This window comes from Gymnogyps californianus, chromosome 23 (genome assembly GCF_018139145.2).
Source record: "Gymnogyps californianus isolate 813 chromosome 23, ASM1813914v2, whole genome shotgun sequence".
NCBI classification, from domain to species: domain Eukaryota; kingdom Metazoa; phylum Chordata; class Aves; order Accipitriformes; family Cathartidae; genus Gymnogyps; species Gymnogyps californianus.
This window is the reverse complement of record NC_059493.1, coordinates 3,753,913-3,779,747: the sequence shown is the minus strand read 5'-3', so window position 1 is coordinate 3,779,747 and position 25,835 is coordinate 3,753,913. Positions and strand designations below refer to the sequence as shown.

At 50.0% G+C, this 25,835-nt stretch overlaps 3 protein-coding genes across 7 annotated transcripts in view; 1 reads left to right on the top strand and 2 right to left on the bottom strand.

Annotated features, from left to right (window-relative positions):
• The window catches only part of LOXL2 (lysyl oxidase like 2), a 63,563-nt gene extending 56,726 nt beyond the window's left edge, over positions 1–6,837 (top strand). For all 4 annotated transcript variants that reach the window (XM_050910227.1, XM_050910225.1, XM_050910226.1 and 1 more), the window contains 3 exons: positions 424–560; positions 1,392–1,503; positions 3,118–6,837. In XM_050910227.1, coding sequence (XP_050766184.1) covers positions 424–560; positions 1,392–1,503; positions 3,118–3,197 — 329 coding nt within the window. In that variant the 3' untranslated portion in view covers positions 3,198–6,837. The remainder of the gene's footprint in view (positions 1–423; positions 561–1,391; positions 1,504–3,117) is intronic.
• R3HCC1 (R3H domain and coiled-coil containing 1) lies at positions 5,279–16,654 on the bottom strand. 2 transcript variants are annotated; one of them, XM_050910231.1, is made up of 8 exons: positions 16,622–16,654; positions 13,119–13,248; positions 11,800–11,937; positions 10,277–11,522; positions 9,839–10,011; positions 8,489–8,559; positions 7,561–7,656; positions 5,279–5,496 (listed from the first exon to the last, which is right to left on the bottom strand). In XM_050910231.1, exons 2-8 carry the CDS (start codon positions 13,211–13,213, stop codon positions 5,348–5,350), a joined length of 1,968 nt encoding a protein of 655 aa, XP_050766188.1. In that variant the 5' UTR covers positions 13,214–13,248; positions 16,622–16,654; the 3' UTR covers positions 5,279–5,347. The 2 variants fall into 2 exon arrangements, with proteins under 2 accessions (XP_050766188.1, XP_050766187.1); XM_050910230.1 differs by lacking the exon at positions 16,622–16,654 and adding an exon at positions 14,379–14,408.
• Positions 16,655–20,335: 3,681 nt separating this feature from the next.
• LOC127025318 (D(1) dopamine receptor-like) lies at positions 20,336–21,697 on the bottom strand. Its single transcript, XM_050910235.1, has one exon. The coding sequence runs from the start codon at positions 21,695–21,697 to the stop codon at positions 20,336–20,338; it is 1,362 nt and encodes a 453-aa protein (XP_050766192.1).
• Between the last annotated feature and the right edge of the window lie 4,138 nt (positions 21,698–25,835).

The window sequence follows — 25,835 nt, the reverse complement described above, 5'->3', positions numbered from 1 at the left end:
GAGCCAGAAACCAGTCCGGAGGTTGTATATGTATGGAGTGGTCTGTACAGGTATAAGGGAATCCCCAAAGGCCCCATATGCTGAGGTTTTCAGACCTCAGCTCCTTACATCCTTACTCGGAGCTGCTCTGAAAACCTAAGTGTGCATTTTCTGATTCCTGTAAAGTGAGGAATTCCAAAACGTGCCTCTGAGCGATGAGGTATGGAAGGCGGCAGCTCCTCCCGTGCAGTTAAGCAGTACGTGTATTTCAATACAAGACATTGAGCAAGACACCGTTGTATTACATCTCATCCAAAATACTGTGCCTGTAGCTTATCGCTCTCTGTGGGAGCTGGAGAACAACTGATGTGCCCAAGGGTGGGAAATTCCCAGCCCGACTTGCTGTGAATGTAACACTTTGTGGCTTTAACTCTTCTCGTTTAGATGTGCAAAAACAGTATGAATGTGCCAATTTTGGTGAACAAGGCATCACAGTTGGATGCTGGGACGTGTACCGTCATGACATCGACTGCCAGTGGATCGATATTACTGATGTCCCACCAGGCGATTACCTCTTCCAGGTGTGGGAGAAAAAGAGGGTTTCAGGCACTGCTGTTGCTTTTACCTTATCCATTAGGGATGTCAAGAATGTAACTAACCGGTTTATTTGTACATCTCCTACAGTACTATAAACTTCCGATCACAGAGATTATATTCCCAGGATACCTAAAAGATAAAGAATTACCTAACAGGACAACAAAGTGTTGCCAGATCGCATACTTCCCCAAGTGAAAAATCAGGGCCAATAACCACAGCTTAGAGATGATAGTCTGAAGAAATCCGCATACAGCTAATAGTTGATAGTCCTACGCAATCCACATGCAGTTAACGTTGTTAACACATGCAGTGTTAACATGTCACGTTATGTATATGCACAGCATCCCACTGTTGTCTTGTGCTAAGCTTCTGAGCTGTTTGTAAGCAACGCTCACTTCACTTGGGGATGAAATAGTGCTGCTATTGTGGTGTTTGCCTGAGGAGTTAAGACTGTGCCTACAGTCTGTTTTGTGCAAGTGGGTGGAGTGGGGAGAATTCTTTGGTTCTAAAAACAGCCACTTAAACTGGAGAGGAGTGAAGGGAAGAAGAATTATTTTTGTCTGCGCTGCTATTGTGTGAAATGCAGAGAAGGTGTTTGAGGGTATATCTTGGTGCATGGGGGAAGGTGTGATCTTGATCTGGCTGTAATCGAGTAGTTTCTGTCTCCTTGCAAAATGAATTAGGTTTTTCCTGTCAAAAAAAAAAAAGTAGTATGGTGTAATGAGAAAGCTGATTCTGTCTCAGTCTGACTAGTAAGTGTCATATCCAGTCCACCTTTAAGTAACTTTATGCTGTGTTTCTCCATCACTCCCTAGGTCGTCATCAACCCAAACTATGAAGTCGCTGAATCCGATTATTCAAATAACGTGATGAAATGCAGGAGCCGGTATGATGGGCAGCGCATCTGGATGTACAACTGCCACATAGGTGAGAGTGAATTCTGCAGGGGAAAGTGTAATGACTGTTGTGCATAGATCAGACTGCGTCGCTGGCTCTTCGCTAGGAATTCTCTGTGCTTCCATTGCAACGTGTTTACGTACTGTTTATCGCTTTGTACGTGCTTGGAAAGGTGAGATACTGAGCCCAAACTACACCGGTGCTATTTGCCGTAGACTGTTCAAAGGCAGACACCAAAGTGTCTCTGTTACAGGGTCAAGCTGCTACAGGTTGCAGAGAGTAAGACGGCAGGATGGGGGTGGGACGGTTTGTTACTCAGCGCTGCGTTGTACGTGTTACTGGAGCAGCAAGCACCGCACTGGTAAAACAGCTCTCTGTGCAAGATCCGAAAGAAATCCCTCAGGCTTGGTAGGACAGGGATAACAGATGTTCCAGCTGTATCTCTCCTACAAGGAAATGAGCATTTTTCCCTCCCAAGACTGTCAGACGTAAGGAAAGCTCTCGTGCAGTCTGAGAACTTGTTTAGAGTGCTACACCTACAACTACAAACTACTACACCTTCTTCCCAGACTCAAATTTTATTACCAACCTGGGATTGACCTCTTCAGACCCCAGAGCTTCTCTTTTCTTGAAAAAAGCAAACAAGAACAGTGATGTGTGAAGCAGAGCAGTGGAGAAGAGCCCTCTGCTCAAGCCAGAAATGAAAATGCTCTGCTGGCCCTTGAATGTGAGGGAAAACTGCGTATTTTCTTGAATACACATAAAACATTATCATTTGGAATTTTTTTTGGTCTTGGAAATATCAAAGCCGAACTAGTTTAAATTTGCATTAACAGTTAATTGTCAAGACCATTTTAAAATGGAATTAAGTTAGGGGCTTTGTAAGCTAAACTGTTTTTAACACAGAAAATAAATTAACAGCAACTGCCTGCCAACCTCCAAATAAAACCAGTGGTGAAGACAATTTCCAGAGCTGGCTGAAGTTCTTCAAGGAGTGTTTTTCCTGAAAAAATTCCATGTAACTACTGATTTTTCTCATTAATTTGTTGAGTTTTTTTTAAGAAAATACTTGTCTCGTGTGTCACGCTTCAGACTGTGACCTAGTTCAGAAAAGCCAAACCCACTTCATTTGGATGAACAGGCAATTAAGCGTGGGATGGGCTCTCCAGCTGAGCTTGAAAATATTTCTATTTAAAAAGAAATGTATTTAGCTTTCATTGTCTCTCAGCTAGCAAAAAGTAAGGGCACAGTCCATTTAAGAGGAGTAAACAGAACGCACTTACCATCAGCCTCAAGGAGGAGGCCATTTCACAGGTCCTGCTAGTCATCGCCTCATTTTTTTTTTAAGCAACAAAGGTTAGCAGTGAAATTGAGGGTAGCTTGTAGTCTAGTCTTCCAAATACATAAAAGACTAGATCCAGTACTCCTGGGGACTCTTGGCTGTTCCAGTCACGGTAAGATTTAATTAATGCTTAAATTAATTAGCCCAGGAAAATCTTTGCTCTTCCAGTACTTGCTTTGAGCCCTTCATTGTCACAGCATCTTTTGCAGATTACACAAACCCCAGTGTGTTCTCTGCCTTGTGTTGCGAGCTGCCTTTGCTACCTCCTGCTCACCCCTCTGCTCTTTCTGTGAACTCCCCAGGCGGCTCCTTCAGCGAGGAAACGGAACAGAAGTTTGATCACTTCAGCGGACTCACAAATAACAAGGTGTCCACCCGATAGAAGAGCATCGCCTCCCACCCCACTATTTAAAGAAGCGAGGTTTCCTACTTTGGTGATTTCCCTAACCACTGCACAAAAACGAAAATCAAGCAAACAATCAAACTCTAAATTAGCAAGGTAAATTATTGTCTAAAGATGCCTTCCTTCCCAGTTTAGGTGCTCAGACCACCATGTGTCTCTTGTAACTCCAGTCCCTACTACTGAGGTAGTTAAGAGCAGGCTTTTAAACTCTACTTGGCTCTGTATCTTCACCATTCCAACCTTCTCCGCAAAGACTTCTCCCTCCACTTTGCAGCGCCGTCTTTATTCACAGACGTAGGTCGAGGCTGCAGCAAGCACAATTTGCCTTTGTTTGGCTACCAACAACCTAAATATGTCTTTACCATTCATTTTCTTCAAGGCATTAATCTTGGTATCTTTAAGCTCTTTGACTCAAGCTTGAACGCACCATTGATGCAAACGCCTCCATTTGTGACGCTGCTTCCTGAACACAGCTAATCCTCAGTACTGCCATGTCATTACTCCATTTTAGCAAAGAAATACAGGAAAGGAAAAAAAATTGGAGCAGCTTTTTTTGAGCAGAACAGTACAAAGCATAATTTAATACTGCAGTGAAACTCTCGTATTCAACAATCAACTCCCAACACAATCTCCTAAGCGGAGCAGCTAATGCAGCACTGTTTTCCACAAGCGCATCAGGGCTCCATGAAGCTACACCTCCCCTGTAACATCTAGAAGACTTTGCAGATCTCCTGATGAGTCCACTGGACCGTGAATTTCCATTACACAGTAAGCTACTCACCCAATAGATTCTACGTACATCTAAATATTACCTTCTAAGCTGGATATTCACTCTGTCTTTTCTTTAAAGGATGAATTTAGTTAAGGCATTGTATCATCACTGTACCTTACAGAGGTAACTTCACGGCTTTCATCATCAGGGATCTGGACCTGTGCTGTCACAGACCCGCCTGTGTAAGTTGTCTTTAAAAGGATTTTTACACTTGGTAAATTCATAATGGTGCTAAGTGTGTTCCTCTGTTTGTTTGAGGACACACATTGCTACAGGTTTTCAGACACAGCTACTTGAATAAAAATGTTTTACCCAGAAAAATGTTTTACATGCCATTTGTGTATTTCTACTCCATGAAAGTTTAGGGCCTCGTTCACCATTCCTGGTACGGAAGTTTTTTCTCCCTCTGTGTTTCTACGGAAGACTTCTACAAGCAGCTAAAGTTAACTGAATGCTTATAGCTGACCTTTTCAATCCACAGGGGGACTGAAACCGGCTGCATCTGATTTGTGCTCTCCATAACCTACCTCACAGGGATGTTGTGAGGCTTAAAGAATGCAGAAGTCTTTTGCTAATGCCTGTCAGAGTACTTCTCTCATTTATCCAGTGGCCCAGATGGTGGCATCTAGCAAAGGTTTTTAGCCTACTGTCAGTTGGAAAACTCCATTTTGTTCTCAAGATGCCGGACTGTGTAGCAAAAGCAGAGTCTGAGGTGTGTTGGATGCTCTATTGCTGCTGCCACAACAAGGTGTCTTGCAGCATCTCGTAACGCCAGGCTCTGGGCAAATCAGAACTGGCAAGTTCTGGTTTTCTTTTCCTAAGCAGGGTATGACAACTTTCCTTGCTAACAGGGCAACAAAGCAGGTCAGGCTCTTTAAACACTGTGTAAATAAGGAAAAACCCTGAAACTCACTTGCATTCAATGCTTGTCAGTTTTGTGGGATATTTTAACAATAACATTACAAGAAAGTAAACATTAAACAGATTTTTTGACTCCTGCAGATGCTCTTGCTTACAGCTGAATTTTGGCCAACAAGACACAATTCCCTTAATCTAATGCATTCTTTTAAAATTACAGAGCAGGCTTTTCTGTAAGCAGCCTTACTTTCTGCAAGTGCCCCAGTAACAGACGCTCTGCAACAGAGTAGGGCAAGATGCTCTCCCCACCAGCAACCCTCACAGGGCTTGGCTCTTGAGCTCAAAATTTCATTAATGGTAAACTTTTTCCCTTCCCAACTTTAGAAAGAAAAGACGGTGCCAATCCATAAGAGGACATCCCCGTGGCAACTCACTGTTCTGCATGCAGTTTAATATCACAGCCATGCTCATCTATACATCTTTTTTTAGCTGAGATGGTTTATTCCTCCTGGTCCAAGCTTTCCGGCAGGAGCACTTCAGTGCCTGAGACGTCCTGCTGCTTGTGCTTCAAACCCAAAGCCCGGGTCACCAGCCTCTTCGCCACTGCAGTGTCAGTCTGGGGTCTTTCTTTTGCAAGGTGAAGGAGCTCTAGGTACAAATGGGTGAAAATCATTAAGTTAGTGCTTGTTTAGGAACAGCCGTGTGGCTAAACCACAGGACTGGCAGACAGAAGGGCTGATTTCTATTTTCTTAGTTCCTTTACAGAATTAGCCCAGGAGCACGAGCAAATCATTCTACCCCTATCCAGTAAATTGCCTTTTTTTTTTTTTTAGAAAGATGTGCCTCCAGATTTGTACTTAAGATTTTTCAATGGCAGTTCAAAAGCTATTTGGCTATGATTAAGCTCCAGGCCTCTTCTGCAGTGGTAGAGAGAATCGTTCCCCATTTGCTTTCAGGAACAGCTTCCTAATTCAACAGTTCAGCAAGTCACATCTCTGAGAACAAAATGAAGGCACACAGTCCAATTTATCCACGCACGGGAAAGTTGTTTGATCTCAATTTAGACTAATCAAAACCTTAGAAAGCAGCAAGGAAAAAAATCTGCATTTTTTAAAAAAATAACTGAATATATCAGATGCTTTGGGAAAGCCCTTTGGCCAGTAACCGCCATTTTCTGGTAGACACCTGGCTTGCTACAGTTTCATCTTACAAGAAATGAATACACCAAAACTTTACCAAGTCCACAGCAGTCTGGATTTGGCAATTACCTAATCATTTATCAGCAACTGTTTGCAAATTTATTATCCAGTTACCAATGGGGGCTTTGCTTGCTTTTTCAGAAGTTTTATTAATAAAGGCAGCCCATCAGCAGCTTGAAGAAAAAGGGGCAGGCTCAAAACAGCCACAGCTTGGAAAAAAACCTGCCACTCTTTCTTGACAAAGCTCAAAAAAAAAAAAAAAAGAAAAAAAAAGAGACACTGTCAGCTAATTAAGATCCAAATTTGCATTTGGAAAAAAAAATTGCTACTTAAACTGAATACAAACAGAGTTTATATATAACGTTCCCCAGAAGGAGTTTATGACCTGATTCAGAAGCATGCCGACAGGCTACAGCAACAAGAATCGGGAAGCGTGAATGAAAACAGATGAAGGGGGGAGTGCAGAGGCAAATCCCATTCTTTGACGTTTCATTTAAATCTAGCAGTCTTAAAAACTCAGGAACTTCGAACTGTGACAGTGTCCCTTCAAAGCATCAATACTGAAATTTGTTTCAATTGCAATGTACTGTAGAAATAACAGTATAGTTGTACGTTCAGCAAAGTCTCTACTGCTACAAGGTTCATGGCATTTCTGTACGGTGGCAAGTATAACTGATTACAGTATGATTTTAAAAGGCAATAAAATAAATAGAACAATGTTAATGGCTAAGCTTAACAATTTTTTCCTTCACCTGATACTGAATAAAATTATGCCAACCACAAAACGTAACGGCTATCGATTTTGTCTCATCTATTATCTGTAACTGTGCAGAGAAAGTTACGGGGCAGGCTTACGGCATTTGCCGTGCTTTGTCTTCCTGCGGTCACTGCTACAGCCACAGCCGTCTGCGGAACAATACAACTGTTCACTTAAAACTTTACACAAGCGAAGCAAGTAACACAGGAAAGACTAAGCATGAATTTCAGCAAACCATTTAGCTGAAGAGAAAACAAAAAGCAACAGGATTTGATGCTTTTTTGATTCAGGCCTCGCCTAGCAGGAGAGAAAGAGTGACTGAAAACTTTGGCGTAGGCAACAGCCGTAGTTCTCTCTCCCGGAAGCAGAATATAACGTAGTCTTGTTCTGCAAATTTGTTTTTGCCATCTTGTTCACCTGTGCCAACCACTCATGCCTGCTGCAAATAGGCAGAAGCCCGGATTACTGATGCAGTAAGTTTTAACGTAACTACGATACAGGTTGGCTAAAAATACCGTAAAAAAAAAAAAAAGCAGCTGCAGGCTTTTACTAAAGACTCTACACAACCCCTCACTGTCCTGCGATACCAATAAAGCGATAAAAAACCAAGCAAACGAATTAAAAAAAAAAAAAAAAAGAAATACTGGTCCTTAATATACATTTCCCCATTTAACTTGTCATTGTGACCACTCAGGATATAGAAGACTGGTAAACCAAGCAATACTACTAATAATAGTTTCAAAAAGGTTGTCTTACTTGGTCGCTGAAGTGCCTTGATTTTAGACTGCTTTGTTGCGTGGATCAATGGTCGGATCTTTAAAGAAGGATAACGTCGCCCCAGGGCTTGAGACGCTTCAAAGAACAAAGATTGCTGAAATTAGCAGACTGAATATTGGCGGCTTTAATAATAATAAAAATCAGTACGTGGTAGAGTAACACTGAATAATTTGGGCTTCAGCAGCTGATACGTTACCTCAAGACTTGTACTAAAACAGCTAAACTCATTCTGGTCACCTCAGGCTTACATCACACATTCCTTGCACAGGAAGAGTCCCAGGAAAATATGAACACGTTTTAAAAGACAACCCTGTCATTATTAGACTAAATCCAAGGAAAAAGCATAAGCTTTCGGACTACAGGCACTGCTGGATGGAAACTTCTCTTGGGCTGGCTCGGGGCGTTTGTCCCCGAGAAGGTCAGTTTGCCAGGAGGCTTGGTGTGTGACCTGCGTGCCATCGCACCCCTGAGGTCCCCGGGAGGCCACGAGCGCTCGTTATTGTACGCTTGCAGGAATTTTGTCTAGTTACAACAGAAAAAAAAACCCTGAAGTGGCAAAACAGATTAAATTTCTAGACATGCAGCGTGAGTCGCTCTGTATACAAAAGGTGCCCGGGTTATTATCCAAGCCGATTAACAACCTGCTGTTCTTGCAAAGCAGAGTTTCCACACACCGCCGCAGTAATTCCAGCTTCTCAAGCCTTAAAAGCCTTTCAAGTTTGAAGCGCGCAGGAAGAAAGGCGTGATGAACCACGACTACCTTGGGCAACAGCTTAGCCTGGGTGCAAGACGCAGCAAGAGGCACGCCGCAAACCAGCGCGTCAGCAGAGGGTCACTGGGCAAGAGCAGAGAAACCCCAGCAGCTCTGCGGGTCCCTCAATCACGGCCACGAATCGAGTCACGCTACCTGCGGACAGGCTGGAGAAGATTCCCAGGGCGTGCGTGTCGTCGACCCACTGGATTTTGAAACCGCTCTCGCTAAAATGAAAAGACAATAGAATAACACTCATTAATAAGGAAAAAAAAAAAACAAACCCCCACACAACAAAACCCATCAGCCACCTTGAGTTATGAAGAGTACTTAGTATTTTTAGGCAGACAGCTGGTGCTTTTCAAAGCATTACACCCATTTTGCATGAGGGGAAAGAGAAGGAAGGGAAGGAACAAGAACATTAGATGTGCCCCTTTCAAGGCCACGAGTACGATTCCCCCATCAGCTGCCGCCAAGAACTCTCCTTTTCCTCTAAAGAAACACTTGGCCAAAATCAACCTCCATTTCAGGGACTGGCTTGTAACACAAAAATATTGTTTGTCACTTATGTAGCGCTTTACAAACGCCACCCGATTGCTCAGACATCTTCAATAAAAAGCAAGTGATTTATAAAAGGGGTTTACAAAGCTTAGGGTGAAGAGACCGATGTGAAACTCTAATAAAGCGTCAGTGGAAAATGTGAGTTTGGGAGCAGGGAGTTCGAAGATTTTCCTGCAGCACAGGAAATACAACCGACTGCTCAGATTAGATCTGTCAATTGGCAGCTCAGTTTCACTCTCACAGCGAGTGGAAAAAATACATTAGAGGAAACACACACAACAGACAGTAGCTTATTTAAAATGTAAATCATGTTTTTTAATTTAAGGGACCCGTAGAGGTGAAGTGTTCGCATCTAATCCGCCAGGTATATCAAGAGAGGAGGAGGATGGCGGGAGGAAAACAGGGAGAGGTGCCCACAGACACCGTGCCTGCGCGCTCTGGCAGCGGCGACACAGTAATTCAGAGCTGCACCGAGCACCATTTATCACTAACGCAGGGCTGAACTTTGTTCTGGTCCGGCTGCTAACCCAATGTCACTCCCTTAGGCACAAGGCTCTGTTCCCCATATTTACATAATAAATCTTATCTCCGACAGCAGAATTGAGCCCTTTTTCTTGCAAAGACTTATGTAAGCACGTAATTTCACTCGGGTACCGGGACGCAATAACAAAGAAGCTCCTAAAGACTCTCACCGAAGCCAGAGCAGTAGGAATAAGCCTGCACGTAGGGAACTGTGTGTATGACAGAGCCCTGAAGAACCGGTCGTGTTTTAAATCATGCATAAACTGCAGGAAAGCATCCTTTAAGGCACAGAAAGAGTGTAGGCCATAAGGGCATGAAGGCGAAACGAAAATTCAAAATTCATCAGATTCTGTTGTGCATTCAAGTCTGACTGCTGCTCCCTTCACGCCCCTGACGTGCTCAGGCTCTCAGAGCGGTACTCACTGGAAATCCGAGAACACTTCTAACAGGTGCTCCGTTTTCAGCGACGGGGAGAAGTCATAGATTTCAGTTACGTGGCCAAAATCCCCCTCGCTGACCTGGGCATCTCCGTAGCTGGAATAATCAAAGCTGATCTTCTCGATGCTTATATCCTTCACGGTTAAATAACCCACAATCTGAGAATATTAACAAAAACAAACAAACAAACAAATCAGACAAGGTTTCACTTCAAAGAGCAATCCTCCAGGGCCCCACCCCGGTCCCTGCAAACCGCTTCTGCGGCCACACTCCTCCTGCCAACAGGTTCAGCAGTCGCCTGGGGCAGCCCCGGCACAGGGACTCTCCTCCCATGGACTAATGCCTGCCCCTCGGGCCGACTCCTGAGCCACCCTCTTCTCCCCAAAGTCACTCCCCACGGCAATACCTGCGGCCAGACACTACCTCTGCAAAGAGCTCTGCGGTACAGTCGTCCTCGAGGCTGCTCTGCCCGCGGACGGCCGCGCTCTCCTCTTTATCGCCCGCGGACAAATGCAGCTCACGCCACAGCGCATCGGCCAAGCCCGAACGCTCCTGGTCCTCCTCTTCTGCCACGGGCACCTTCCCGCTGCGGTTCTGCACGGGAGCATCCACCCAGAGCTCGTTCTGGTCCTCAGGAGCCGACGGGTCGGCACCACGGCCCGGCTCACGTGCGACCAGAGGCTCATTTCGGGCTTCTGGGGGGTTCTGGCATTGGGTGTGCTCCACCCGGGCAACGCCGGGGCACTCTTGATCTTGGCTTTCCAGTTCGGAGAAACTCTTGCCTCCCTCCAGCACGCCGGCATTCACTGAGTGCTTGCCCTGTTCTTCAGGCGGTGACATGTTTCCGCTGCTCTCCAGGCTCTTGGCAGCAGCGCAGCTCTTATCTTGGTTTTCCAGCACCAGCGACACTGCATTCGACTCTGCTACAGCCGGGTCTGTACAGCAGTTACCGCTGCGACTTTCTGATAGGGAGGAGTTTTCGCCGCACTCCAATACACCGGCATTCCGGCTGTTTTGGTCTTCAGCTTGCAGTTGGCACAGGATTTTGCTACCTTCTGGTATAATAGTGTTGTCGCAGCTCAAATCTTGCTCTTCTGCTTCAACGGGGTTTTTATTGTGTACAGAAGAAAGGGAATCTGAACTGTCTTTATCCTGACTTTCCTGCCCGGAGAAATCGTTACTATTCTCTAACGACAGGACATCCGTACAACACGGAGGACGTTCATCGTTTGTGTCGTCATTATTTTTTCCTGAAGCACACTCTTCGCCAGGCTCCTGTTGCTTGCCAGGGGCCAAGGAGACAGCATCGGGGCTGCCTTCAGACTTGCCCGGTTCCTCCTGGGCGTCCCCGACTGAAGCTTTCGGGCAGATCTCCTCCTCTTGTGCCATATCCCCACCTGACTCGGTGCCAGCTGCCACCGCGCTCTCCTGCTCCCCCCATTCTGCCTTCTTACGCATCGCCTTGGGGATATACAGGGCTTTGTCTGGTTTCTTCCTAGGCGGCCTTTTTATCCTGCCAGACCCCACGCAGGCTCGAGAGTTGTCTCCGTGCGTCTCCCCGCCGTGCCGCAGCCTGCCGCCTCGGCTCCCCCGGCCCCACGGCTGCGGAGGTCGGTGCGGTCTCGGCGGGTTGCTGCTGGGTTTTTGGTCGCTAGTCTCGGTGGGCAGCCTGGGACCAAGAGAACGGCAAGACGTGAGCAGGGAGCAGAGGAACGCAAGTAACGTATTTGCAAAAGAAAGAGAGGAGGAAAAGCATCAAATCCACACAGAAGTCAGCAGATAGGGGGAAAAAAAAAGACCCTCTGCTCCCTTAATGACTGGAAGATGCTATCGATAACAGACACCCTCTTTGCAGAGAAGCACTACGCAAACTTTGTGCTTGTAAGCTTGAACAAAAACCCCACGGCCACAGAAAGAGAAGCGCCGTTACATCTGCTGCACCGTACCTTATGGCCGAGTGACAGATGACCGTCCTCCTCCTCCATCCTTCTCCCACAGAGAAGCTGCTCAACAAATCCACATTGTCCACGGTCCGGTGGATCAGGTACCTGAGGCGACTGGACAGCGGGGGGAACAGGAGCACTCTGAAAAGAGAGAGGGGTCGAGGGCATCAGCAACTTGCAGGAAGGAAAAGGACGGGAACGTAGCAAGAATTTATTAACCTCTCTTCCCCAAGTCATTCCCAGTGCAGGGTTTAAATCCAAGCCCAAAAGCCACGCAGGACTTTCTGGTATTAAAGAGCCAAAATCCCTTCTCCATCCTAGATGTCTGGACAGACGTGCTCGCTTTGCACGTAGCACCAGGAGCGCGGGGCGGCTGTGACTGCCTGGTCCCGGGGCCTTTGGCTGGGACTCTCATTCCCGCCTGTATCCATTCTGGGAATGGCTGGGAAGCACCAGCAGAAGGCTGCTCCCAGTCCCCTTCCTCCCAGCCTGAGCGCGCTCCAGAAAACAGCAACTAAAAGAATATGAACAGATGAATAAACACCACATTTGATTCCATTGCATTTAGACACATTTTTACAATTCCGGTTTAGTTTCTGAGCATTTTACAATTGCACGGGTGCTTTCTCTGCCAAATATTTTTAAAAAAGCAACGAAACAAATATTTAAGGTCATTACAAGCTGGCAAGAAGCTGAACTAAGCAATCCCACCCCTGCTCCTGTCTGACACCCTCTTTTTGGCTATCTCAAGGGTTTCAAAAGTCACTGGATCAAGAACTAGGTCCAGTTAAATCCAGCCTGGCCAAAGAAAAACAATGCAGCAATCCAAGGTGACGGAGTTTGCTGCCGTGGAGGAGGATCCGGCGCGCAGGAAGCCCTCAGCAGAGGGGGGAAACGGAACAGTTTGATTACAAAACTATTCATTGTAACTCGTCAGGGCGACTAGCGAGCTAGGCCAGACTGTGGCTGGTGCAAAAGCCACCAGCATCCAAAACAACTCTGCTGGAAGGAGTATGAATAGAGAAGGGTGCACGGCAGAAACGCCACGCCGATCCTTGGCCTGCAGGGATGCTCCAAGCCAAGCTGGAGCTCTGCAGCCAGCCAGACCTTGCAGCCAGGCTCCAAATGCCGCTGCACAAACCCAGCCGGCGTTTTCACCTCAGAGAACCAATGCAAAACACGAGACAAGAGTCACAACGTGGCATTGCTCCTGGAGCGGCACGCGCCATCGCCCGAGGACGGCACGTGGCAGCAGGGAGCGGGTCACCCCGTGCAAAGGCCCCTCTGCACCCGGCTGCTCGCTGCCGTGGCAGGGCACCTACCTGTGGTGCTGCCCCTGCAGCATGAAGTGCTCCAGCTCCTCCACGATCCTGCCCACGAACTCATCCTCGTTGGGCGAGAGGAAAACGCCATCCATGCAGCGCAGCGCCAGGGTGGCAGCGGACGGGAGGCCTGCGGAGGGACAGAGCCACCTGGAGAGTGGGCTGCAAGCTCCCCTGCCCCCGTGGGTGCCTAGCACCCCCTGCAAACCTGACCCACCCTCTGCGCAGCTGCATGCGCCCGGCTGCAGCCCTGACCCCTGCCCTGTGCATCCAAGGCCCCTGGGGCAGCCTGTGCACCCCCAGTACCACGTGCTGCTCTGTTCACCCCGCTGCACCCCATCCCTTTCCCTGTGCACCCCCGCACCCTGTGCACCCCAGCACCACGTGCTGCTCTGTTCACCCCGGCTGCACCCCATCCCTTTCCCTGTGCACCCCCCGCACCCTGTGCACCCCCAGCACCACGTGCTGCTCTGTTCACCCTGCTGCACCCCATCCCTTTCCCTGTGCACCCCCAGCACCCTGTGCAGCCCTAGCACCACGTGCTGCTCTGTGCACCCTGCTGCACCCCATCCCTTTCCCTGTGCACCCCCAGCACCCTGTGCACCCCCAGCACCACGTGCTGCTCTGTTCACCCCGGCTGCACCCCATCCCTTTCCCTGTGCACCCCCAGCACCCTGTGCAGCCCTAGCACCACGTGCTGCTCTGTGCACCCTGTTGTCCCCCTTCCCCGTGTGCCCCCTGCACCGTGCTGCTTTTTCCACCATGTTACCCCCTTCCTTGTGCACCCCCAGCACCCTCTGCTGCTCTCTGCCTCCTGCTGCACCCCACTCCCTTCCCCATGCACCCCCAGCACCCTGTACGGCTCCGCGCACCCTTCGACACCCCTGTGCCTCCTGCTGCACCCCACTCCCTTTCCGGTGCACCCCCAGCACCCTGTACGGCTCCGCGCACCCCTGGACACCCCTGCAGAGCACCCTCTGCTGCTCTGCGCACCGTTACTCCCTTCCCCGTGCACCCCCAGCACCACGTGCCGCTCTGTGCGCCCTGCTGACCCCCCCCCCCCCCCCGCTTTTTTCCCTCCGCACCCCCAGCACCACGTGCTGCCTTCTGCACCCTATGAGCCCCCTCCCCCATCCCCGTTCACCCCCAGCACCCTGCGCACCCTGTTACCCACCCCCTTCCTCCTGCACCCCCAGCACCCTGCGCAGCCCCCTGCACCCCCCGGCCGGGCCCACTCCCCCCCCCCCCGGCCGCCCTCACCGCCAGGCCCGGGCGAGCGGCGGATCCCGGCGCGGCGCCTGCGCCCGGCCCCGGCTCCTCCCGCCGGGCAGCGCCGCCCCGCACCGCCCCGGTCCCGGCCCCGGGCCCCGGGCGGCGGCGGCCGCCCCGCGTGGGGAGCGTGGGGAGCCGCCGCCGGGACCGCCGCGCTGCCGCTCGCACGGGGAGGGAAGTGTTTTTCCCCACGCAGGCGGCGGGGCCCGGCCGTGGCAGCCTTGGCCCACGCAGAGGCTGCCGGGGGTGTGTGTGTGTGTGTGGTCACGCGGGTGCGTTCACGCGTGTTCAGGGAAGGGGTTGGAGCTGGCGATGGGAATGCGGGCAGCACCCACCGGGGAGACCCCCCCTCACCCCGAGGCCGGGCAGGGGCGGCAGGCAGGTCGCACACGGTGGGTCCGGTTCCTGGGGGCACCGCGCGTCCGCCCGTGGCACGGCCCCAACACCAAATCCTGCAAGAAACCCTTCTCCCTGCTGCCGGACTCACCCTGGTCCGCGGTGGTGGCAGCTCACGGGAGCAGATGGCACCTACACGAGCTTTAAAGTTGGGACATCTTTTACTCACTCGTTTTCCCTTTGCTCAGCTTCCCTAGAAAGAAATCCTAATGCTTCTCCATAACCGCACGGGTTCCTCCAGCCAAAAGTCCCAGAGTTTTTAGCCATCTTGTCTTCTTTCTTAGGGAGACCGTGGCACAAAGCAGTCAGAAGGAGCCTCTGATGCCGAGAGCCTGAGTTTAGGGATGACGAAGGGGAGTTTGGGGCCTGTTGCAGGAGTGCCAGGTGAAGCTAGTGAGACTTACAGGTGCTCAACATTTCCAAGTATTCTAATTTCACATTCCCTTCTTAATGAGTTAAGGCATAAATCCTGGGGGGCAATTTGCCCCAGGTGACAGTTTCTGGAAGAGTAAGGGTCTCAAGAATTGAGAACATTGCACAGAACAGAAACAAGGGCAGCATCCCATCGACTGACTGCCTTCCCAGGGTGTCATCCGTCCCCCAGCTCAGTGAACGCGTCCCCGTTGCTCCTCAGCACGAGCAGCGATGGTCGCTACACAGCCCTGAGCTGCTCCCAGCTGAGAAGTCGCTGCTGTTCAGCACAGGAGCAAGGTCAATGAAAACGAACCGCACAGTTCGTTAGTGATATGCTCAAAGGTGACTAATGACCCTCATTATTCCTTTTGTAGGAGGAGAAAAGAACTGTGTCTGGGCTCCTTTACATGCTCCACGCACTGCAACAGACACACAGACAAGTCCGAGGCAGCACAGTGGGTACATCAGAGCCATCCCCACGCTGGCACAGGGAGAGATTCTGGCCTTGCTCTCACAAAATCCTCCTCGGCAGGGTTAATCTCTCCTGCCTCTCCCTCCTTAGCTGACTGATTGCTCAAAATTACCATATAGATTGAGAAAGCCAGGCCTGTGATTTCACAAGAGCTTCTGCCAGGCTCCTCCAAGCATCTGGAGACCCTCATCCAGTCTTGACCCCTGTCTGGAGCTGCTTTCCTTGGAGACCAGCCCTGGCCTCTGCCTGATGAGAAGAGCAGCTGATGCTTCCAATTTAGAAGCAAAGTCAGGCAAGACAGCAACCTACACCAGCCACATCCCATTCCCCTCCCCTGCACTATTTCCCCCTTTCTCTGCTAAATCCGTTCCTCTTAAACCTGAAAAATCACTTCCAGGGCAGCAGCCATCCCCTGCCCCACACTGTCCACCCACATACGCTCCTCCTGCAACCCAGCCGGGAAAGGAGCGGCGGGCACGACTCTGCATCTGTCTGCTGCAGCAACCGCATCAACCACCTGCACACAGTTAATTCCCCAGAGCCTTCCTGTCTGCCCCAGACCGACATCATAAAAATGTGCATTGATTTCGTGATTGCACAGAGTAAGACAGCGCCCTTTTCGCAGCCTTGCAGCATCCTTTCTAACCTACATGGATACAAGCAGGGCGGCACAATTTCCAGCCTAGGTTTGAGACACGAAAGCCCTGCTCCTCTTTTTCCTCCAGAGCCAGGCTGAGATGACTAGCCCTGAACGCAGGACCAGCAGCACAGGCTTCCAGAACAGGAGCTACCTCCGCTGCAAACCAGAGTCAGGGCACGTGGTGCCACCGTCCTGTGTCTGCAAACCACGGCAGTGCTGGCAGCGGGCGCCCGCACAGCCCGGGGAGGCAGCGGAGCCCCCCTTACACCGCTGCTGGCATGTGCCTCCAAGCAGAGGTGAACCACAGACCTTTCTCTCCACGGCAGACTCTCCAGCAGCAATTTTGGGCAATCTGCTGTGTCTCATGGTAACAGCATTAAATGTCTCCGGGGGTGCTTGCTGTTCATCATCGCAGCAGGATCTACGCAGGGAAAAAAGAAGAGAGGACAAACCCTGCAGAGCTGGAAGGAGCCTGGAGCCCATGGCCAGAGCCCGAGACCAACAGTCCCCCGGGAGGATGGGAGCACGCCTGCTGGGGCTTCAGACAAACGGGATTTTTATCTGCGCAGGGCTGGGGAATGGCGGGGGAGCTACAAGAGTGGGCAAAGCACGGCAGGGCCTGGCGAGGCACTTAGACCTGTCCATAGCAGGGGCCAGGGGCAGCTCAGAGCCCCCACGCCGGGGCAGCCGCCTCCGTCCCCAGCCGGGTGCCGTTCAGGTCCTCCTTCCCCAAACGCACGCTGCCTCAGGCTGGGAGCCGAGTCCTGGCCAGCCCCAACAGCTCACCTCCAAGTCGCAGCACGAGTCCTGTCAGCCCTGCTCTCAGGACGGGCTGACAGCTCAGGAGCAGCCTCCAATTTCTATTTAAATTGAGATTTTAATGCTCCTTTTCCCCTAGTCCCTGTGTATCCAGGCTTAGTGACTTCAGACACTTGAGTTGTGCCTGATGGGTCCTGGATACCTCTCCCTAGTTAATGATCTCTCTTCACGTAACCAGGCACCTGATGAGATAATGTTGGGGCCCCGGTACCTCCACAGCAGCTGCCGCAGAAGCAGAGGGACGCTCAGAGCATTAAAGATGCCAGTTTTACCTTACACCGCAATCCAGCTCACACTGAATTGGATTTGAGCTCCTGTTTGCTCATTTTATTCTTACCTAGACTGCTCAGTGCTGACAGCCGCGCTCACCCCGACAGCCCAAAAAACCCACCCGTCTTCACAACCTGTCCGCAGGGTGAGCCAACGCTGCTGCCCTCGGTTCACCCACGGCAAAACCAGAGCTCCAGAAAGTGAACTGGCTTACCTGGGATTACAGGGCAGGAGCAGAGCTAGCAACAGCACACACGAGTCCTGACTTATAGTCCCTGCTCCAGGATCAGCCCCAGGTAGGAATTAATTTCATTCACCTCTGAAATACAGGCAGGGATGCAGCAGTACACTGCACGGCTTTAGGATGGGAGGAGGATGCTTCCCGGTGGAACTGCAGAGGAGACCTGTGCAGGAAACTCATAGCAGGAAAAAGAGAAACCCATTCTGAAGCCAGATAAACAAGGTGTATTTTTGCCAAAGCAAGCCCGAGTTCCGCTGTTTTGGAGCTGTTGTCCATTTCCCAGACTGACCACAGAAACGTCTGTAACGTGCAGGGGCCTGTTCCATAACCTGGGAGTTTTTGGTTTAGCTCATTGTCACCACCTTGTCTCTTCTGATGCCGATGCCAGGAAGGTATCGGCCATCCACGCGACCGGCCAGGCCACAAGTCACAGGTAAGAGGACCGGCCGGAGGGAGCTGGTGCACTGCACGGCTGGCAGAGGAGAGCCCCAGTGCTTTGGAGCCGGGGACTGTTGCAGCGTTCCCCAATGCAAGTTAAATGCGGGCAATAACTGGACCAAAAAAAGGATCACATCACCCTCTCCGTTGTCTTTCTTTTGCAGGTTCAGCCTGCAACTCATCATAGATAACAGTGATACATTGAGCTGCCTGCTTTTCTCCAGTCTCTTTACAAACGGTCATGGATTAAGCCCCAGAACTTTGCCACTTGATGAGTATCAGTAAACTCTTCAAAAACAGGGAGGCCAGGACAGTACTGCTTTGAAAAAAGCTGGATATTCCGACTCCCTCTCGCCACCAAGCCAGGAGTCCTGAAGTAAAGCACAACCATACTAACACGTGCTACAACACCCTGCTTTTAGTGTGGGAAATTATTATATATATTGCAGCAATGTTCAAACAAAGTCAGTTGCGTTGGGCCTCCTAGAAACAGGCCGGATGATCGTCCCCATCTCAGAACAACAACTCCTTCTCTAAGTTCGGCTGTACCATCCTCCCAGAGCTGAAAAGCCCCGAGACCGTCGCGGTTTTGACAGCTAGCCACCACTGCCACACGGGGAGATGTTATACATGAAGTTGAGTCTTATCAGTGCTTCCCTAGAAAAATCCAAGCATCAACCTTGGAGATACAGTGAGCTCTGCTCCCCTCCCACGCTGATTATGCTGTAACTTGACTATAATTGGGCTCTATTTAATAATTACCGTTACTCTGTAATTATCACTTTCTGATTTTTCTCCTTGTTAACGTTTGCTGGGGAGGGGGAGAGGCTCTTCTGCTGTGCCAGAGAGGTAAAGATGTCTCCGATTCAAGACGACATGGATGTGCCGCTTGCTGCTGCAGTGTTTAACCAGGCACCGATCAAAACACCTTTCCAAAGTCACTCGTGTCACAGCCGGCAGTGAAATGCCGGGGGCTGTTCACTTGCTGTTTCTACCCCCAGCTCACCAGACACAAGCTCCCATATGCACAGGAGAGGCTAATTAAAGAGTAGGGGTGAGCTAGGAGTGCTGCTTAAGAAGCCATTATTATTGAAATGAGACAGCAAGGGAGGCAGTGCGGAAGGATCCTTAATGAAATGGGGGAGGAAGGGAATTAGAGGGAGAACAAAGTAAAAGGGGGAAGAAACAGTCTAGGAAAAGGAGGAGGACCTGACTGATGGAAGATGTGGCGGAGGCGCAGAAACCAAACCAGCAATGTTCTTGCTTTAACATCTGATTTTCTCCCCTACCCTCAGAGTCTGAAGGGCTCAGACACCTTCATTCCCAAAGGCTCCAAGCAAACGGTCCAACGTCCTGGGGCTAAAACACAGTTTGTGTTCGTCCTAGACCGCCCTCAGCTGTGCATGTCCCAGCTTAGAGAGGCTGGCTCTTGCTCCAGGGGCCAGAGCCGGCCTTCAGCATGCCAAACCCTTCCCTGCAACATGCTCCAGACAAGCTGCTACGAAGCACAGCCTCAGGGCTCCAGGAGAGGTGGCTGCATACCTGCCCAGACCTGCAGGATAATTTGCTTGAGCAACAGAGAGACAGAGGCGAGCCTAAGAGAGTTATCCTAGCAAGGCCATTACCTCCTTCCTGCACAGCCCACCAGAAACGTGGGTTTCCCTAGCTAAAGGCTGCTACGCAGCACAGCACTGTCCCACCGAGCACAAGGCAGGATTATCTAGTTCTGCCAGCAGCAGTTATCACCAAGTAAGCAGTTGCATCTGGCCTGTGCCCATTTCGCAGCCTTGGGCTGATGGCCTTTTGGACACAGGCAGTGGCAAAACCGGCCTCCCTCCCCACAAGCACAGCTGCGTTTTTACTTCACCGATGATGGAGGAGAGGCTCAGCAGACCACACAGGTCTTTGCTTTCTCAGCTGAAGTCAGAAGGAAAGTGGAATTTCAGCCCTTGCGTTTTTGTCTTTTGCAGAAAGCATTTTTCCATGGGTCAGCTAGAGAGAGCAGTGACACAGATCTCTACTGCCCACCCGGGCTGGATCTGAAACTGCGGGTTACAAAAACACGCATCTGAACCCCTTGAGCCATCTGGAAAATCACTCTGGCTATTCCACACTTCTTAATGCAAACTCCTGCCCAGACAGAGAGTGCAATATCCACGTTATCCTCAAACTCCTCAGAAAATAGGCAACTGCAATAGCGTCCCTGCTTCCATCGCTCCTCGAGGCCATCCCACCGCCCTGTTCCCAACACCGTCTCAATTGAACGCATTGCTGGTGAAAGGTGTAATCTTCTCCAGTGAGACAGCCGTTTCACACTCCATGTGCATCACTGCAGGCAAGGCGTCCGCAGGGCAGGTGTTGCGAGAGGGCTCGGAGATCTGAGAAACCTTGTCAAAGGACACCTCGTCGTTTTCCATCTGCAGAGCAGCATGGGGGAGAAGCTGGGGGTAGCTGAGGGTCACCACTTCCTTCTGATACGTGGTGTCATGGTGGTAGGAGACCAGCTCATTGCTGAGGTTCACTGTCTCCACTGCGTTGCTGGGGCAAAGACAGCCACAGCCCAAGATGGTTGCAAAAGCTCTCCGGAAGTCTGCGTTGAAGGCATAGATGATAGGATTGAGGGAAGAGTTGGCCCACCCGAACCAGACGAAGATGTTGAAGACAGTCTCGCTGACACAAGGTAGCTCTCCTGGCTCACGTAAGTCAAGATTACAGAAGGGCACCACGCAGTTGAGCACGAAGAAAGGCAGCCAGCAGAAGACAAAGACGCCCATGATGATGGAGAGGGTCTTGAGGACCTTGGTCTCCTTCTTGAAGGAGTTCTTCAGGGAGGCCTCGTGAGAGCAGTCGCTGCTGTGGCAGTTTTGGGCATGTTCCACCGCCCTCTCCAGGGAGGAGATCCTGCGGATCTGCCGCTGGGCAATGCGGAAGATGCGGGTGTACGTCACAATCATGATGGCAACAGGGATGTAGAAGCTAATGAGAGAAGATGAGATGGCGTAAGTCCTGTTGAGGCTGGAATCACAGTTCTCCTCCTCCCCAGGGATGTTAAAACCTGGCTCCTGTTGGCTAAGGAGCTCACGATCCTTGTGCCACTTCAGCTGCACAGGGATGAAGGAAATCAAGAGGGACAGTAGCCAAGCCACTCCGATCATGATGAAAGCCACGCGCTGCGTCATCTTCCTCTCATAGCGGAAGGGGTTGGAAATGGCCCAGTAACGGTCCACGCTGATGATGCACAAGTTGAGGATAGAGGCTGTGGAACACATGATATCAAAAGCCACCCAAACATCACAGAAAGCCCCAAAGGGCCAGAACCCCGCCACCTCGCTGGCAGCCTTCCAGGGCATCACCAGTACAGCCACAAAGAGGTCAGAGACTGCCAAGGAAATAACGAAGAAATTGGTGACCTTAGAGCGCAAGTGTCTGAACTTGACCACCGCCACACACACCAGGGTGTTGCCCAGGAGCGTGGAGAGGATGAGAAGGAAGAGTAAGGCAGCTGTCACCACACGGAAGGACAACTCGGAGTTGCCTTCCTCTGCCCAGCTCTTCCTACTGCTGGTGTCATTGATCACATCCGGCCCATCTTCTGTGGAGGAGTAAAAACCATCCATGGGTTCCCCTTTGTTCCCGTCTCTTGAGAGGTTTCACAGCTGTTCAAGTCCCCATCAGCATCCAAACCCCCTTTTTACTGCTCCGCTGACATCTCAGAAGCACCAACTGCAATCCTCCCAGCTCTCACACCCAGCCAGACAACCCAGCACAAGGAAAAACGCTTGAAGCTCTCACTCCTTTCCAATCTCCTGCTGACAGCGTGGCGTTTGTTTTTTTCCCTCTTGCCTCCCACCCCACTTTTCTTTCTTTGCAGCCTGCCGCTCACAAAGAGCTGGCACTCACCTCCGGCACTCGAGCGAGCTGGGAAGGCTTTGCTGCAAGCCTTCCTCCCTCTCCTCTCAGAAGCTCTTCATCCGTTGTTGATCAGGTGCCTGCTACAGAATCCCAGTCAATCCCTTCTGCACTGGCCAGGCTGGGACTTGCTGCCAGATGCAAGAGGGAATCTGAGCTCGCTCTGCTCTTGCAGACGGACCTTCTCTGCTCATAAAACAGGCTGCTCTGCTGTCGGCTCTTCCCTCTGTTGGTAATTGCCTCTGGATTTCACACAGGTGAGATCTTTCTCTGCCCACACACCAGGTCCCCTACTCACCAGGTCGGTCCTCTGCAAGCTAAGAACATCATGGCATTGGGAGTCCGCAGCTGCCAGGGTAAGTCGCTTGGGAATTAGGTGATAGGATTGAAGGGGTAAAATAACAGTCAAGTGGGACTTGAGGGTCTTCAATGCAAATCGGGATGGAAATTTAGTGTGCTTCATCTCTGAATAAGAGATGCCTAAATTCACTGCACAGGCATTGAGCCACGGCTCAGACATATGACCCTAAACCAGTCGCTCCCCCCCTATCCTGAGCTGCCCAGCTACAAGCGGTGCAAAACTGGCATTTACTTTCCACTGCAAAATTCCTTCAAGTCCACAGAAAAAAAAAAAAAAGGGAAAAAAACCACACACACAAAAAAGCTTGTACAAATCTGAAAGTTTTTTCTTTCTGAAAGTATCAGACAGCACAGTTTTCAGACAGTCTTTCTTTCAGTAGAGGTTATGTGTAGAACCAAAGAGGATACTGAACATCACTTTGATAAGTTTTTTTTTATCCTGAACAAACGTGAGTACTTTCAGTAAAGTGATATAAGGTACCTTCAAGTTCATCATTCTTTCTTTAATTCCTAGCTAATTCCACATGAGCTATCACCTCAGCAATCGACTGACAGCTGAAAACATTAACCAGAAAATCAAGATGTCTTTCCAGCACAGTACCCAGCCTTGTCAGCAAACAGCGGTCACCCCCAAGAGGTCTCCTCGCTACCCTTACCAACCATTCCTCCGAAAGCAAAGGAACAGCTCTTCCTTCTCGCACAAGGGCTGAGTAGGGCCGGACAGCCCCAGCCCCCTGCCTTGCCTGTCGGGCCAAAGGTGGGGGCACAGCCTGGTAGTCTGCTGGGACCGAAAGGCAGCAATCACAAGCGTCGTGGTACTGCAGAACTGGGGGCAGCTCTGGAGGAACGAGCAGGGGTATCCCCCCCTAAAACTACTCCTCTTCCCACCCCGTAAAGCTCTCGCTCCAGACTGACAAGCAAATGGCTCTGCAAGACTCTCCCCTCTTAAGTTGAGGGGAAAAACACCACAGTATTAGGAACCAGGTCTGACCTACTAAGGCACAGTTTAGCCTTGGAAGCACTTGGAATCCATCACTTTGTAACTGACGCCACACTGTAAGCAAAAGGGCTCCTTTGATCAAGAAATGTCAGAGAAATCCTTCAGGAGGCAAGTTTCCTTGAGAGCCAGCTCTGTAACGGCTGCTTAAATGGGGACCTGCTTTTGAGAAAAGCCTTGCTGGTAAACTGGCCAAGGTGGGAAAGAGCAGCAAAAGCTTTCCAAATCAAACTGGAAAAAAACCCCAGACAGTTCAGCATTAATTCACTCATTACACTGATAGTTGCTGTAGTTTATCACGATGACCTCTGCCTGTCACATAAACCACTTTTGAAGAAAGCAGCAGCCAATCTATACAGAGTCAGCTCAGCTGCACTGAGATTTAATTAACCTGACCCTCCGACCCAGGCTTCGCATGAGCCCAGAGAGAGCAGGAACTGCCCAAGAACAACTTTCAAACAAGAGCGCAGTTATTCTCTCGAAGATACAGCACCAAGGAGCTTACTCCTAAAGCAAACAGCACGTTTGCTTTGTGACAGGTTAAAGAAACTTGTTGCCAGCATGTCACAGCATTTAATTCTGAAGGCTTTGTTTAATTAAGCCTCATTACTTCCACCGCCTGCAGCCCGCTCCTGCCAAGTGCCTATGCCGGGCAGAGCAGCTAGATGGCACCAGCAGCCGGCTCACGGCTCAGCACTGCCACCGGGGCCTTTGGGCCAGGCCAGCTCCCTTCCTCCTAGCCACAATTCCATCAGAGGAAAAGGAGGGCCACCTAATTGCCCAGACACCCCAGGCCCCTGGCAGCGCACTGACCCATGCAAGGCTGCACGCAGACGCGCTGTCCTCTGTGCCCCAAAGGGCATTTTTCTCATATTCCCTCTGCAGGGCACAAACAGTTTTGAGAGCTCAGTTGCAAGACCCAAACAACAGGATGCTTTCGCTGCTCTTCAAGAGAGCGGTGATGGGAGGTGAGCTGTCATACAGCATTAAATCGTGGCAGAGGCTTGGACTGGGAGCTCACGGCACAGTTAGGTCGCACGTGCTAAGCCAGGAGGCATTCCAGGAAATCATTCCTCAAGATAGAAGGAAGCCTTCCTCCTCTTTGGGAGCTTAAAAACATCTAAGGAAGGATCTCGCCCCTGCACGCAACTTATACTGAAGCAGACATTCAGAGCTGGGTTGGCGGAGGGAAGATGGGATGGGAAGGGATCCAATACCTTACCCAATTTCTGTGCATCTCAGAATACACCTAATGAAGAAAGGGCCATTAACTCTGCTGTCATAGGCAAACAAAATACAGTTACTCAAACAAAATACAAGCAGTTACTCATATTCACAGATTTAACTCCTCCTGCCTGCTAGATGCAATCTTCTCTACTGAGAAAACTGTTCTGCTGCATTATATTACTGAACAGTTGCTACATTTCCTCGCATAAGCACCTGCTATTTTTTCTGAGAATCAAGTTAAGTACTATTTTAAACAGCACTCAAATATAATAAGGTTCCAGTTTGGTGGCAATTCAGCTCTAGTTTTTTATATTTAATTTCCTCACCCAGCAAGAAGCTACCCTCTATTTCCCTTCCCTGCTGTCTCACCAAAATATACTTAAAATTCTCTATTCAGCCATCTTGATTGCATTCCCCACTTTGCATCAAAGGAAGAAAATTACAAGCCACTTCAAATAAAGCAGCAGCTGCTTGGGTTTAACTCTTAAACACCTCTTTCAGAATGGCTGTCTCAGTCAGATGCATTACAGAATTACAGGAGAGTGTTTATTCCTACAGGAATCACTTCGCACTTCACTTCTCTAGAAGGTACAAGTTCTGATAGCAGGGGAGAAACGAGGGGTAGTCACATCCTTTAAAAAAAGATCCAGCGATACTGGCTGTAGGCAAGACCTGAGCCCTGCAAAAAACCGCAGTAGCTCTCCAGGGACCAGCATGCCAGTTCAGATCAAACCTCTTGCCAGAGGAAACAGGCTTCACTGCCTGCAAATTCAAAGCTTACTTCAGGCATCTTAGTATCAGAGGGAAGTAGGAGTAATTTGTTTTGAGTAGTTTATACACCAGGTTACTCCATTTAGATTCACTGTCTTTAGACAGAGGAAAAAACAGCACCAGTCTCCTCGGCTGCCCTGCTTAATTACAATCAGAACAAGAAGCTGGACAAAAACCGTCCCGGAATAAGGCTTACGTATTGTTTCGTACAAAACCAAGGGGTCGATCAGGAGAACTGACTTCCTGGCATAGCGGTTTCCTCCACGGCCACAGCAAGGTGGCTTAGGCAAAGGACTGGGTTCTGTGCGAGCCCTGAAATTGCACTAGTCTGTGAGATGCACAATGATGAAAAAGAAGTGGAAAGGTAAGACAAGCTGAAGCAAAAAAAAAAAAAAAAGGAAGCCTTTCCAAAATGATACTCATCATATAAGGCGCCACAACCAAAAGCCAGTACAGGCTACTTGGTAAAAACAGACAACTTTTTAAAGTTA

Coding starts and splice junctions, on each gene's coding strand:
- R3HCC1 (XM_050910231.1), bottom strand. CDS start 13,213: ATGGATGGCGTTTTCCTCTCGCCCAACGAGGATGAGTTCGTGGGCAGG. Junction 11,523..11,799: donor ATCTGTCACTCGGCCATAAG/GTACGGTGCAGC, acceptor TCTTGGTCCCAG/GCTGCCCACCGAGACTAGCG. Junction 5,497..7,560: donor CAAGGCACTTCAGCGACCAA/GTAAGACAACCT, acceptor ATTTGTACCTAG/AGCTCCTTCACCTTGCAAAA.
- LOC127025318 (XM_050910235.1), bottom strand. CDS start 21,697: ATGGATGGTTTTTACTCCTCCACAGAAGATGGGCCGGATGTGATCAAT.